A 13,744-nucleotide genomic window follows, 5' to 3' on the forward strand; every position below is an offset into this window, starting at 1 on the left:
TCTCCAGTGGCTGGTACCCCTAGGCAGCCGCCTAAAGCTGCATAATGGTAGAGCCAGCCCTGGAGTAAAGACACACTTCTGCAGCTCTCCTGAATCCTGTGGTTATTTGCACACAGATCACTTTACACAACACACTGAATACAAATAAATACTGTATACCCATCACTCCCTCTTGCACCCCCGTATACCTTAGTTATTTAATCTTACGTACATTATTATGCTTCATTTCTTGCTATTGTTGTATTTAGATTTCTTGGTTTTGTCTGTTGGTCCTCTATGTTTTCGTACATTTAATTCCCCACTATATATGCCTGTGGAATTGTGTGGCATCATATAAATAAATAATAACAATAGGAGTAATTAAAATGATAGGATGAAACATTGCTCCTAGCTACAGAACTTAGTAATCATGAAAAACAAATATTTAAAGCAAGCCTTTATTGGTTTCCATGCGGTTTGAAAATATAGAATCCAGTCTTGGTATCAAACACATTCCAAATAATTAAAAATACCATCATAGAGACGTGTTGTGTTACATGCAGTAATATAAGCTATCAAACTACAGGTTGAGTATCCCTTATCCAAAATGCTTGGGACCAGAGGTATTTTGGACATCGGATTTTTCCGTATTTTGGAATAATTGCATACCATAATGAGATATCAAGGTGATGGGGCCTAAGTCTAAGCACAGAATACATTTATGTTACATATACACCTTATACACACAGCCTGAAGGTAATTTTAGCCAATATTTTTTATAACTTTGTGCATTAAACAAAATGTGTGTACATTCACACAATTCATTTATGTTTCATATACACCTTGGCCCTCATTCCGAGTTGATCGGTCGCAAGGCGAATTTAGCAGAGTTACACACGCTAAGCCGCCGCCTACTGGGAGTGAATCTTAGCTTCTTAAAATTGCGACCGATGTATTCGCAATATTGCGATTACTAACTACTTAGCAGTTTCAGAGTAGCTCCAGACTTACTCTGCCTGTGCGATCAGTTCAGTGCTTGTCGTTCCTGGTTGACGTCACAAACACACCCAGCGTTCGCCCAGGCACTCCCACCGTTTCTCCGGCCACTCCTGCGTTTTTTCCGGAAACGGTAGCGTTTTCAGCCACACGCCCCTGAAACGCCGTGTTTCCGCCCAGTAACACCCATTTCCTGTCAATCACATTACGTTCGCCGGAGCGAAGAAAAAGCCGTGAGTAAAAATACTTTCTTCATAGTAAAGTTACTTGGCGCAGTCGCAGTGCGAACTTTGCGCATGCGTACTAAGCGGATTTTCACTGCGATGCGATGAAAAATACCGAGCGAACAACTCGGAATGAGGGCCCTTATACACACACAGCCTGAAGGTCACTTAATACAATATGTTTAATAACTTTGAGTATTAAACAAAGTTTGTGTACATTGAGCCATCAAAAAACAAAGGTTTCACTATCTCAGTCTCACTCAAAAAAGTCCGTATTTCGGAATATTCCGTATTTCGGAATATTTGGATATGGGATACTCAACCTGTACTATATGACAGTAGGTATAATTCCTAAAATCATTTTTTGATCTGGATACTAAAAATTAGATTCATACCCTTATTTATATGCAAATAAATTTTGATAGGACAAGATTTAATGTTTTTTTTTCCATTCCACATAGAAAATGATTTTACATGTACATTTAATATCAAATAATTTCATTTTATTTGTTAACATACTCTTAAAAAGTATTGTGCTTAATATATCTGGAGTACAGACCAGCTCACTTTAACTATAGTAACTGGCCAAAACAGAAGCAGAGAGTATACACACTACTACTTCTGCTGTACTTTAATAAATTAAAGGTGATCAACCAAATAGGCCTTATGAAGTTCTCCATCCTAATTCCTCTATTAAGAAATACCTATAGTTTCATTTTTTGTGGAGGAACTTGGCAGTGAGCAAACATGTTTGTTCAGTGTCACATTTTTGCTGCAAATAATAAAATAGGAAAAAATATATCCCTCTAGATGATATAGTGACAACAATTGCTTGCATGGTGACCAAGGAACGTTTGCAAAACAAGTTGTACAACCTTATTTCTACATTGCGAGTTCTGACTGTGGCGGTGTTCCTTAGGCTTCAAGTAGTGTATGCCACTGACATACTTCCTGACCCTTTGACTCCTTCATTTCCAACCAATGACTTCGCTCCTCTTCTCCGCTGCTGTTTTGACCCAGTGAAATCCAACCAATCATTTCCTTCCTCTTTATGGTGCGTCTATTATAAATTGAAATCATCAGTGTGACATCGGTGAGCTGAAATAATGCAACTTGAAAGATAAAGGTTTCTTTGTAGACTGGGTTTGGTTGGCCTCTACGAATAGACGTTTTACAGCGTGATAATTCATGGCCCACAGCGTTCAAGAGGGAAAGTTTTCCATATGTATCTGCAGAAAGAAAAATGGAAATTCTAGTGTAAATGCATATTCATAACATTTATTAAGAAGTCCAGTATTTCTACGTATAAGAACAGTAAATTAACAAGTACTCTCTTACCCTTTTTATTTGATCCCTTCCCTAAAACATTTGATCTTTAGTTTTGAATACTTGCATTTGGTGACTGGTAACACAATTCATTTGGGGATGTGACAGGAGGTGATTGGGCGTAATCCCTGCAGACAAACCAACCTTTGTTCTGACTAAACTCACTGATTAATTCCAGAAAGGGGTCTAACTTGGGATAAAGAAGTTCAGTAATATATCTGCATATAAGTAGAAAATGGGGTCTGATTCGGAGATGGACGCAAATCCGATGTTCCACGGAAATTATATTATCGTCAGACTGTGCATGTGCCGCGATTCCATTGCGCATACGTCAAGGTGGCTCTGAGAACCTGCATGCAATTAAGCTACTGTATTTGGAATTCAAATGGACATTGGAGGTTCATTTTACGTCCTGATAAAACCCCAGGATACCCGATTGTCCTGTCTGTTCAACTTCAATATTATAAGCATCTTATAAACTGGCCCACTGGAGACTATGGGGAACATTTAGACCCTGCCGCAGTAGTGGCCCACAGTGCAAATTGCCGATGGTATAGGTGGATTCAGGTGGATTGCACCAATGCAACATGCTTACCCTGTCATTTAGGAAAATTGTAATTTTATTTTATTTAAGCTCAGCAACAGTGTGTAAAGACATGCGTCGATACTGGGGAGGATGGATCGCCTGCCCGAGTCAGCAGCACTGCAGTCAGGGACATGCAGGCGACGGCAAGTTTCCTCAGCGCACTGCATCCCATGACACTGATGCCTCATGCCTCCCCTTCCTCCGTACCGGCATGCACCTTTGCACACTGTGTTGGTACACTTGAATAAAATACAAATTGTGTGGCTCAGGTTTGGTTCATTAGATCTACAGTAAAAAGATCTACAGTCAGTAAGTCGACATGGAAATGGTCAACACAAAAAAAGTTTTTGGTTTTTTTTGGTGTTTTTTTTTTATTTTCACTTTTGCCCTACTAAAAGCTCTAATTAGTGTACCGGGTCCCCTGCACTCAGCACGGGTTACTATTCCCAATCATAGTTCATGTGGATATTGAAATATGAAAAAGTTGAAAAAACAATACTTGTGTTGACCTTTTGTACTGTCTCCCTTTTACATGTCGATCTTTTGACCATGTTGACCTAATGCATGTCGACCATCTGGGGTCAACCTATTGGCTGTCGACCTTATCATCCGGATACCGTGTGCTCGCTTTATCTGCTCTCTGGCACGACGACAGAGATGATTCAATACAAAGATTATTTTGTTCGCTATTTAACCAATTAACATGATAGCGAAATGATTCATAGCCTATGTTACTTAGAGGATCTAAAGGAACATTGCTGTGGAAATCTGATCAAAATCGATCAAGAAGTTCTCTATCGATAACATACATACATGTCACATATTTTATTTTATTTTATATATATATATATATATACATATATATACATACACACACACATACATACATACATACACACACACACTAGCTATTCTAAACTGTTTGCGCAGGAGTTTCTGATTTTCACCGATGTAAACATAAATGAGTGTTAAAAATTTGGTAAATCTATAGAGATGTAAATTTGAGACATCTTAATGTAAGTAAATATTAATCCATTGTTCTTGGTGTTACCTGAAGAGAACCCGTAGCAGATACGATAAAAAGTGTCAGGAACATTTTTGTAGTTTATTACATTCTACCCACTAGAGGTGCAATCTAAATTTTGATCCGATTGGGCGTTATTGTTCACGCAACGCAAGTCACGCATCAGTAATGATGTCATTATGTCGACCCCCTGTTCATCCTCTTAGGGGAGGTTTATTACAATTCTAATTGCGCAGATTTCCTATTTCCCACTGGTAGAATACCTATGTTCAATTTCAGCTTCCTAACATATCGGGAAGTAAGAGAATTAGTGATGAGTGAGTGAGTGCTTTTGCATTTATATATACACAGTATATTTTTAAACTTACAGTCTGGTTCAAACCGTGTAGATCACAAGGCTTATAGATGCATGTGAACAAAGTGCACTAAGGTAAAGCGTGCCAAACAGCAGTGTGCTCATATACAGTACACAGTAACAGGAACACCCAAACTGTGGATCCCTGCAGTTTGGAGCGGTCCGGATACCGCTCATCTCTAGCTTCCTTGGAAGCAGCAGCGATAGTGCTGTATTGTAATGCAGCAGGAGGCATCTATTACAAGCAGACGCCTCCTGCTGCAGTAATGGTCCGACCTGCGTCCTAGGACACAACATTGGATCACTGACACACCATCGGGCGCCTTACGGCACCCATGGAGATGTGCAAGCTGTCCATCTCAGAAACAAGGAAATTTCCGTGCAACCACGGAGATCCTTGGCCTCCTCCCTCCCCATAAACAGTGGCAATACGCCTCCAATTTCCTACACCTCCATTTTCGGAGGCCATCTCCACTCCCTCCCCGCCCCCAAAGGCATCAGACTGTCAATCACTGACAGTCTGATGCCAGACTGCTTCCGATGTCACAGGACCCAATTGTGCACCATTGCGCATGTGCAAAGAACCGATAATTGGCACATTGTGCATCACGATACAGATCCTTTGGGATCTGAATAACTCCCTATATAACCAACAGTTTAAAATCGGTAGCTAATTTCCTTGCAAATAAACAATAAGTATAATTAAATATTTGAAACAGACTCCACAAAGATGGATTTATCATTTAACGTGCTAGGCTCCCCCTAATAGTAGATTTGGATATAGGCCCTCATTCCGAGTCGTTCACTCTGTATTTTTCATCGCATCGCAGTGAAATTCCGCTTAGTACGCATGCGCAATATTCGCACTGCGACTGCGCCAAGTAATTTTACAATGGAGATAGTATTTTTACTCACGGCTTTTTCATCGCTCCGGCGATCGTAATGTGATTGACAGGAAATGGGTGTTACTGGGCGGAAACAGGCCATTTTATGGGCGTGCGGGAAAAAACGCTACCGTTTCCGGAAAAAACGCAGGAGTGGCCGGAGAAACGGGGGAGTGTCTGGGCGAACGCTGGGTGTGTTTGTGACGTCAAAACAGGAACGACAAGCACTGAACTGATCGCAGATGCCGAGTAAGTCTGAAGCTACTCTGAAACTGCTAAGTAGTTTGGAATCGCAATATTGCGAATACATCGGTCGCAATTTTAAGAAGCTAAGATACACTCCCAGTAGGCGTAGGCTTAGCGTGAGCAACTCTGCTAAATTCGCCTTGCGAGCGATCAACTCGGAATGAGGGCCATAATTCAAATAGGGAGATGACTACCTGAGCTAGAACATTCTGCATGTTATAGGTGACCCTATGCTCAAATAATGTATTTGCCTTATTGTGACTAGCGCAAAGAGTGTATACACATCGTACCATATTTACATACATTGATTCTGTCAGCTCGGGAGTAGCAGCCCGAGAAGAGGTGCAGGTAACTACTGTGACTATTAGAGCTTCCCTTCCATAGCACAATTCCTAAAACTCATGGGAGGGCGACTTGCTATGCCAGGACTGTGCCCGTTCTGGGAGAGTAGCTGTAAACAAACACATTAGTATGAATCTGTCCTATATGCATGGGCACTCCAGGATGGTCATCGGTAACTGATAGTTTGTAACCATCAATTTAATCAGCCAGATGATGATGATGATGATGATATTTCTATTTGATTCCATGTGGTCGATTGTTGCCTCTATTGCTTGCTTCATTCTGATGTGCTGTTTGGTGGTCTAATTCCTGCTGCTTACTCCACAAGGTCAGCTGCAGCGCTCCTTTGCACATGCACTGGAGTGTACCATTGATAGCTCAAACCATCGAATGGGTTACACACGGTTACATGTCATCATTAGGGATGTAATGACAGCAGCAACACAGCAACAATTAATTTCACCCTTCTGATGGCCACCCGTAATTTTGAGTTCTTTCTTGACCTACAGTATGAATGCTCCAATTTACATCATACCCCACCTCCAGTGATACATACTTTGCAAGTTCAGGCCCCTATGATATTGTATTCAGAGACGATTATCACACCTCAATAAGATTTACAGGACAGTACTGGAAGGGCAATAGATGACACTTCTCCTGTTTTGTCAGCAGAGTAATGTGTCATGATAGGAATATTTGTATACCATAATTCCTAGAATACTTACATTAGACAAATGTAAAGGGAACAACCTAGATACATAGGGGTTAGAGTCCCTTTTCCATCTGCCATACAACTACTCAGATTAGCAGAGTATAGGAGGAAACAGCAGTCAACCAAACCTATCCTCACCTCTAAAGTCACATTCGCTCTACCCTACGGCCTCTGCTTTACGTCTTTATGTTTATCCTTTCTATTTTAGAATGATGTGTAACTGTGCGCACTTCATCCTGAGAATGATGTGTTGGAAAGGGTGTGAAAATGATGACAGTCTCACTTCCTGTGACACCTCGGAAAATTCTTCTCCTAAAAGGTATTCTAATGGCTATGGCAAACTGAATAGTGCTTACTTATTATTTGTAATAATCTCACATCATTTTGGTAGAATGAACATAAATATGGGATCCGGTCTAAAGATCGACAGTGTCTAGGTCGACAATGTTTAGGTCGGCCACTATAGGTCGACAGTCACTAGGTCGACAGGTCAAAAGGTCGACATGAGTTTTTTCTATTACTTTTTCATACTTAACGATTCACGTGGACTACGATTGGAACGGTAATCTGTGCTGAGCGAAGCGAGCCATGCGAGGGGACACGGTGCACTAATTGGGGTTCCCGGTCACTCTACGAAGAAAACGTCACAAAAAAACAAAAAAAAACTCATGTCGACCTTTTGACCTGTCGACCTTCTGACCCTGTCGACCTATAGTGGTCGACCTAAATATTGTCGACCTAGACACTGTCGATCTAATGATCCACACCCAATTTGGGATCCGGTCTGAAGATCGACAGTGTCTAGGTCGATAATGTTTAGGTTGACTACTATAGGTCGACAGTCACTAGGTCGACAGGGTCAGAAGGTGTGGTTTGGTTTAGCTACACTTGATAGGAACAGACTCCAGCGGGGAAGTCAGGTCCGCGGATAAATATTATTGGGGTCGGCCTTCCATCTATTCAGGAATTATATTTGGTGAGAGTGAGGAAACGGGTGACCAATATCGTGGCAGATCTATCCCATCCTGGTCATGGTTTACTTCAATTACTTCCTTCTGGCCGACGTTATAGTAGATCACGGAATGTAAGAACTTCTAGACATAGGAATAGTTTCTTTCCACAGGCGGTCACTATGCTAAATACTTGAGTTAGCAATAGGGGGTGTAGGGTATGTGAAATGATACTATATTAGCTTATTTGGTGGTATGCATATTGGTTGTTGATTTTATTATTGTAATTTTTTATTGTTAGTGTATGTTGTATATATGTGAATAACTCAGGATTTTTGTGAAACCGGAGATGAATTCCTTGTATATGTTTGTATACTTGGCCAATAAAATTGGTTCTGATTCTTATGTCCTGCAGTCAATGCTGTGCCACCGTGGGATTTCCCAGAGGGTCGATTATCGACCAACGTGCGCACGGTGTCTGCATCTTCCTACACAAGCGGCGGATTGGAGACACCTCCAGAGGGTGTTTCAATACAAATCCCTGAGGCTGCAACATTTGCATATTTGCACCCAACTGTTGCGTACTATTTCGCAGCTACGATGGTATATGCATACATCTGAGGCCCTACTGTATATACAGCAGAGATTATATAAAAGCTTCCTTCATTCCATCTTGTCCTCCACGTATGTGGATTTTTTTTTAAGCTCCCCAGGTTTACCATAGTCTCAAATGCTATAACAATAAACAATTTATTTATTTATTAGCAGTTTCTTATATAGCGCAGCATATTCCGTTGCGCTTTACAATTAGAACAACAGTTATAGAACAAAACTGGGCAAAGACAGACAGAGGTAGGAAGGCCCTGCTCGCAAGCTTACAATCTATAGGGAAATAGGCATTGACACAAGGATAGATGCAACCTGTTACATAATGGTACCCCAGATTGCTAGATTCTTAGTGGGTTGTATGATATGATCACCCAGCAATGTTGGAAGACAAAATGTGAGGTTATGGGGACTGTACAGAGGGGATGTAACTGGATAGGGAAGCATTGAAGGTTATGTGTGTGGGTCAGGAATTTGGTAGGCTTGTCTGAAGAGATGAGTTTTCAGGGAACGTTTAAAGGTTTGGAGACTAGTGGAGAGTCTTATTGTGCGTGTGAGGGCATTCCACAGAGTGGGTGAAGCCCGGGTAAAGTCCTGTAATTTTGAGTGGGAACAGGTAATACATCTGGATGAGAGACAAAGATCTTGTGCAGAGCGGAGAGGTCTGGTAGGGAGATATTTTGAGATGAGTGAGGAGATGTATGATGGTGCAGTTTGGTTAATAGCCTTGTATGTAAGTAAAAGTATTTTATATTTGACACGGTAGAATACCGGTAACCAATGGAGGGACTGACAGAGCGGATGAGCAGATGAAGAACGTCTGGCGAGGAAGATTAGCCTCGCAGCTGCATTTAAAATGGATTGAAGTGGTAAGAGCCTATGTTTGGGAAGACCAGTAAGGAGACTATTACAATAATCAATGCGGGAGATGATGAGTGCATGGATTAGAGTTTTTGCAGTGTCTTGTGTAAGATAAGGGCGTATTTTGGATATGTTTTTAAGGTGTACGTAACATGATTTAGAGACAGATTGAATGTGTGGAACAAACGACAGTTCAGAGTCAAAGATGACACCTAGGCAGCGAGCTTGTGGGGTAGGGTGGATAGTTGCATTGTCAACAGTTATGGAAATATCAGGTTGGTAACTACCCTTAGCTGGTGGGAAAATAATTAATTCTGTTTTGGAAATGTTGAGTTTCAGGTGGCAAGATGACATCCAAGATGAAATGGCAGACAGGCCTCCAGTGACACGAGCCAATACAGATGGTGATAAATCTGGGGAGGATAGGTAGATTTGAGTATGATCAGCGTACAAATGATACTGAAATCCGAAGGAGCTGATTAGTTTACCAAGAGAGGAGGTATAGATTGAGAAAAGCAGAAGACCCAAGACTGAGCCTTGCGGTACTCCAACTGATAGAGGTAGAGAAGAGGAGGTAGAATCAGAGAAGTGAACACTGAAAGATCGATTAGATAGGTAGGATGAGAACCAAGTAAGGGCTGTGTCCTGAAGACCTAGGGACTCTAGTGTTTGTATGAGAAGAGAGTGGTCAACAGCGTCAAAAGCAGCAGAGAGATCTAGAAGAATAAGTAGTGTGTAAAGGCCTTTTGATCTAGCAGTGACCAGATCATTCACTACTTTGGTCAGTGCCGTCTCCGTGGAGTGTTGGGCACGAAAGCCTGACTGAAGTGGGTCCAGTAAGTTGTGGGAGTTAAGAAAGTGTGTAAGGCGAGTGTAGGCAAGTCTCTCAAGTAGCTTGGAGGGACTGGGTAGCTGAGAAATGGGACGGTAGTTAGAGAGTGTGTTTGGGTCAGAGTTGTGTTTTTTCAGAATGGGAGTAATCACTGCATGTTTAAACAGAGATGGACAGATGCCAGTAGAGAGAGAGATATTACAGATTTTAGTTAAGGTTGGGATAAGCACAGGAGTCAAACTTTTACTGACCTGTGAGGGTATAGGATCAAGAGGAGAGGTAGTGGAGTAGGAGGATGAAAAGAGTGTTGATACTTCATCTTCACTTGTGGGATCAAATGAAGAGAAAGTGCCAGAGGGTTCAGATAAGGATTTAAGCAGGTCACTGGCTGAGTTAGAGCATACCATTTCATCTCGGATTTTATCAATCTTATCCTTGAAGTAGGAAGCAAGTTCTTGTGCACTGATAGTAGCTAGTGGGGGAGGTGAGGGAGGGTAAAGAAGTGATTTAAATGTATTAAAAAGTCGTTTGGGGTTGGTGGCATGATAAGAGATGAGAGATTGGAAATATGTTTGTTTGGCAGTGTACAGGGCCTGACGATAGGAGTGGTAGGTAGTCTTATATGTGAGAAAGTCACTTGGATTCTGAGATTTCCGCCACTGACGTTCTGCCTTCCGTGACAGTTTTTGTAGGTGTCTTGTTGATTTAGAGTGCCATGGTTGGCATCTAAGCCTACGTGGAGTGTGATGGGTAGCTGGAGCAACTTCATCAAGGGCACTCTCTAGGGTCTGGTGCAGGTGGGATACAGCAGTGTCAGGTGTGGTGAATGTAGAGATTGGTGAGAGAGGTTGTTGCAGAGAAGTGGAAAGTTGTTGAAAATTTATATTGTTAGTATTTCTGCGTGTTAGAGGAGGCTTGCTTGGTTTTTGTGTCCTAGAATTTAAAGTAATAGAAGAGATTGTGAAGGTGATCAGGTTGTGATCAGAGAGAGGGAAAGGAGTGTTAATGAGTTTGGAAACTAAGCAGAGCCTGGTGAACACAAGATCAAGGCAGTGGCCCTCCTGGTGAGTAGAGGAGTCGGACCATTGGGTTAGGCCAAGAGAGGAGGTTAGAGAGAGGAGTTTGGATGCATGAACAGATTGTGGACTGTCAAGAGCTATATTGAAATCGCCCATAATGATGGTGGAGATATCAGAGGATAAGAAGTGTGGGAGCCAGGCAGAAAAATCTTCTAGAAATTGTTGTTTAGGTTGCCCAGGAGGGCGATAGATAGCTGCAACACGCAGAGAGAAGGGGGTGAAAATCCTGATAGAGTGAACTTCAAATGATGTGAATGCGAGTGATGGAACCTGAGGTAGAACAGTGTATGTGAAAAACTGTGACAGTAAGATTCCAATCCCACCACCTTTACTATTATTAGGCCTAGATGTGTGTGTGAAGTGGAAACCACCGTGTGACAGTGCTGCAGGGGAGGCCGTGTCTGATTGTGTGAGCCATGTTTCTGTTATAGCCAGCAGATTAAAGTTGTGAGATATGAAGAGGTCATGGATGGATGTTAATTTGTTGCAAACAGAGCATGCATTCAATAAGGCACATTTTAGTGACTTGGAGGGGGATGGGAGACACGTGATATTTATGAGGTTAGATGGATTTCTATGTTGTTTTGAGACAGCCGAGTGTCAGAGGGAAAGGTGGTTGGGGCCTGGATTTGGTGATATGTCACCAGCTAATAAAAGCAGAAGAGTGAGATAAATGTTGGTGGATGTTTGCGAGTGTTTATTCTGGTGGCCAATTGTGGTTGTCAAAGTACTTGCAGAGAAGTAAGTATAAAGCTCATGAGTGTTTAGAAGAGGGGAGGGGAGAATAGAAGCTGTAATGTGCACAGAGGGGTGAGTTTCAGGGTGAGTGTAAAATGTGTTAAATTTGGTGAGAATTCCATGAATTGAAATAAGAAACAGTAGTTTGATGAACATGCTGTGGTTGTTTGTGTTTTTTGGGTTAAGTGGAGTAGGAGTAAGTTGTTAAAGTAAGTTACCTTTCCTTGATGTTGTTCAATGTTTTTTCAACTGTTTTTTTTTTAACTGTTCGGATAACACACTTCTTAAATCCACACTTATTAAAATCCACGCAAGCTACCCCCAGCAAACTGACCCCTTAACTGAATCTAAAGAAATACTGTCTCTGATTAAGAACAGGCCTATCTCAGAACATTTGGTCACCTGATTGAAATGCTAATTGATCAAAGAATAAATTGCACAGGGTGAGTAATCAGACAAAAACTACTCTAGCTATCCACAATAAATTCAATCACATACATAGGAAATGGCAAGAAAAACATCACATACATTTAAACATATGATGTGGATTGCAAGCAGCATGTGTGTCAATCTGAGCCTGGTAGCGTAATAGCAATGATTTCACATACATTTAAACAAATGATGTATCACTCCGTCAACCAATGAAATCTCATATAAATAATTTGAAATCATGAGAAAAGGATAAAGATTTATGTAAAGAACCTTTTGAATTACTAATCACAAATGAATTTAAAAAAATCTATATTACTTTAATAAAATATACAATTGTACAGAAACCTATGGCATTCAGACAGCAGTGTATTGTGTCCATTGTACACACTGTAGGGCAGGCATGTCCAAACTGCGGCCCTCCAGCTGTTGTGAAACTACACATCCCAGCATGCCCTGACACAGCTTTAGCATTCTCTGACAGCAAAACTGTGTCAGGGCATGGTGGGATATGTAGTTTCACAACAGCTGGAGGGCCGCAGTTTGGACATACCTGCTGTAGGGCGACGCCAGCACTAATGTATGACATTTAGTTTGCCGGTGTATACTAATGTCTGAGCTGGATCACATTTATTCATGGAGTGATAACTATTATCCCTTCAGATGCATTTAATCATTTACATAAATACAAGATATATATGTATTTACCTGAATGGAAAAAATGGTTCTAGTATGAACGGTCGACCATGTTAAGGTCCATATTCATTAGGTCGACCACTATTGGTTGACATAGACATGGTCGACATGGACTAATAGTCCATAAGGCATCAGGGAGGGGGGGTTAGGGATAGGGTCAGGGTTAGGCCCCCCTCCCTCAGGTGTTAGGTTCAGGCGCCACCACTGAGGGTTAGGCTGCAGGAGGAGGGGGAGGGGGGGGGGGATTTTGTTCGTAGGGATGCCGTGGTCGGTATTCTGGCCGCCGGCATTCCATACCGAACCTGTCTGCAGATCCATGTTCATTATGCATGTTTTAATAAACTGATTCACAGGTTTTCTTTTTAAATACATCTTTATGTAGAATACAAGAGACTTGGCATCAAACAGATTTGTCATATTTACTGAAGTCAATGGCATAACTATAAATTTTTCTCCCCCATAGCATTTTGGTAAAACAAATGGCTGTTTCTAGGCAAATTGGCTCCCAGTGCAAACAGTTAAAAATGTGCCCCCACCCCCTATACATATTTGAAAAATAAAGGGGTTGTAGCCTTGCTGCACAGGCATTGTCCCACTGCAAGGGGCATGGCCTTGCAGGAAAAGACTACCTTATACCCCAGTTTTGCAACCTGCACGCCCAGATATTGGCCACCACAGGGGGGAAAAAATCCTAATTCATGCCTCTCACATTATTTGGCATTTTTCCTCCTTATAGTAATGCCCCTTACACATTATGCCACACACCCTAATGCCCATGGCACATCATGCCACACACCGTAATGCCCATTAAACATCATGCCACACACCGTAATGCCTGTTACACATTATGCCACACCCTAATGCCCATTACACATAATG

The 13,744-nt window shown here is 41.6% G+C and overlaps 1 protein-coding gene across 3 annotated transcripts in view; it reads right to left on the reverse strand.

The window, feature by feature from the left end:
• Positions 1-434: 434 nt before the first annotated feature.
• SYT16 (synaptotagmin 16) overlaps positions 435-13,744 on the reverse strand; it is a 399,083-nt gene continuing 385,773 nt past the window's right edge. For all 3 annotated transcript variants that reach the window (XM_063947698.1, XM_063947697.1, XM_063947696.1), the window contains one exon: positions 435-2,428. In XM_063947698.1, coding sequence (XP_063803768.1) covers positions 2,115-2,428 — 314 coding nt within the window. In that variant the 3' untranslated portion in view covers positions 435-2,114. The remainder of the gene's footprint in view (positions 2,429-13,744) is intronic.

The sequence above is a fragment of the Pseudophryne corroboree genome, chromosome 12 (genome assembly GCF_028390025.1).
Source record: "Pseudophryne corroboree isolate aPseCor3 chromosome 12, aPseCor3.hap2, whole genome shotgun sequence".
Lineage (NCBI taxonomy): Eukaryota > Metazoa > Chordata > Amphibia > Anura > Myobatrachidae > Pseudophryne > Pseudophryne corroboree.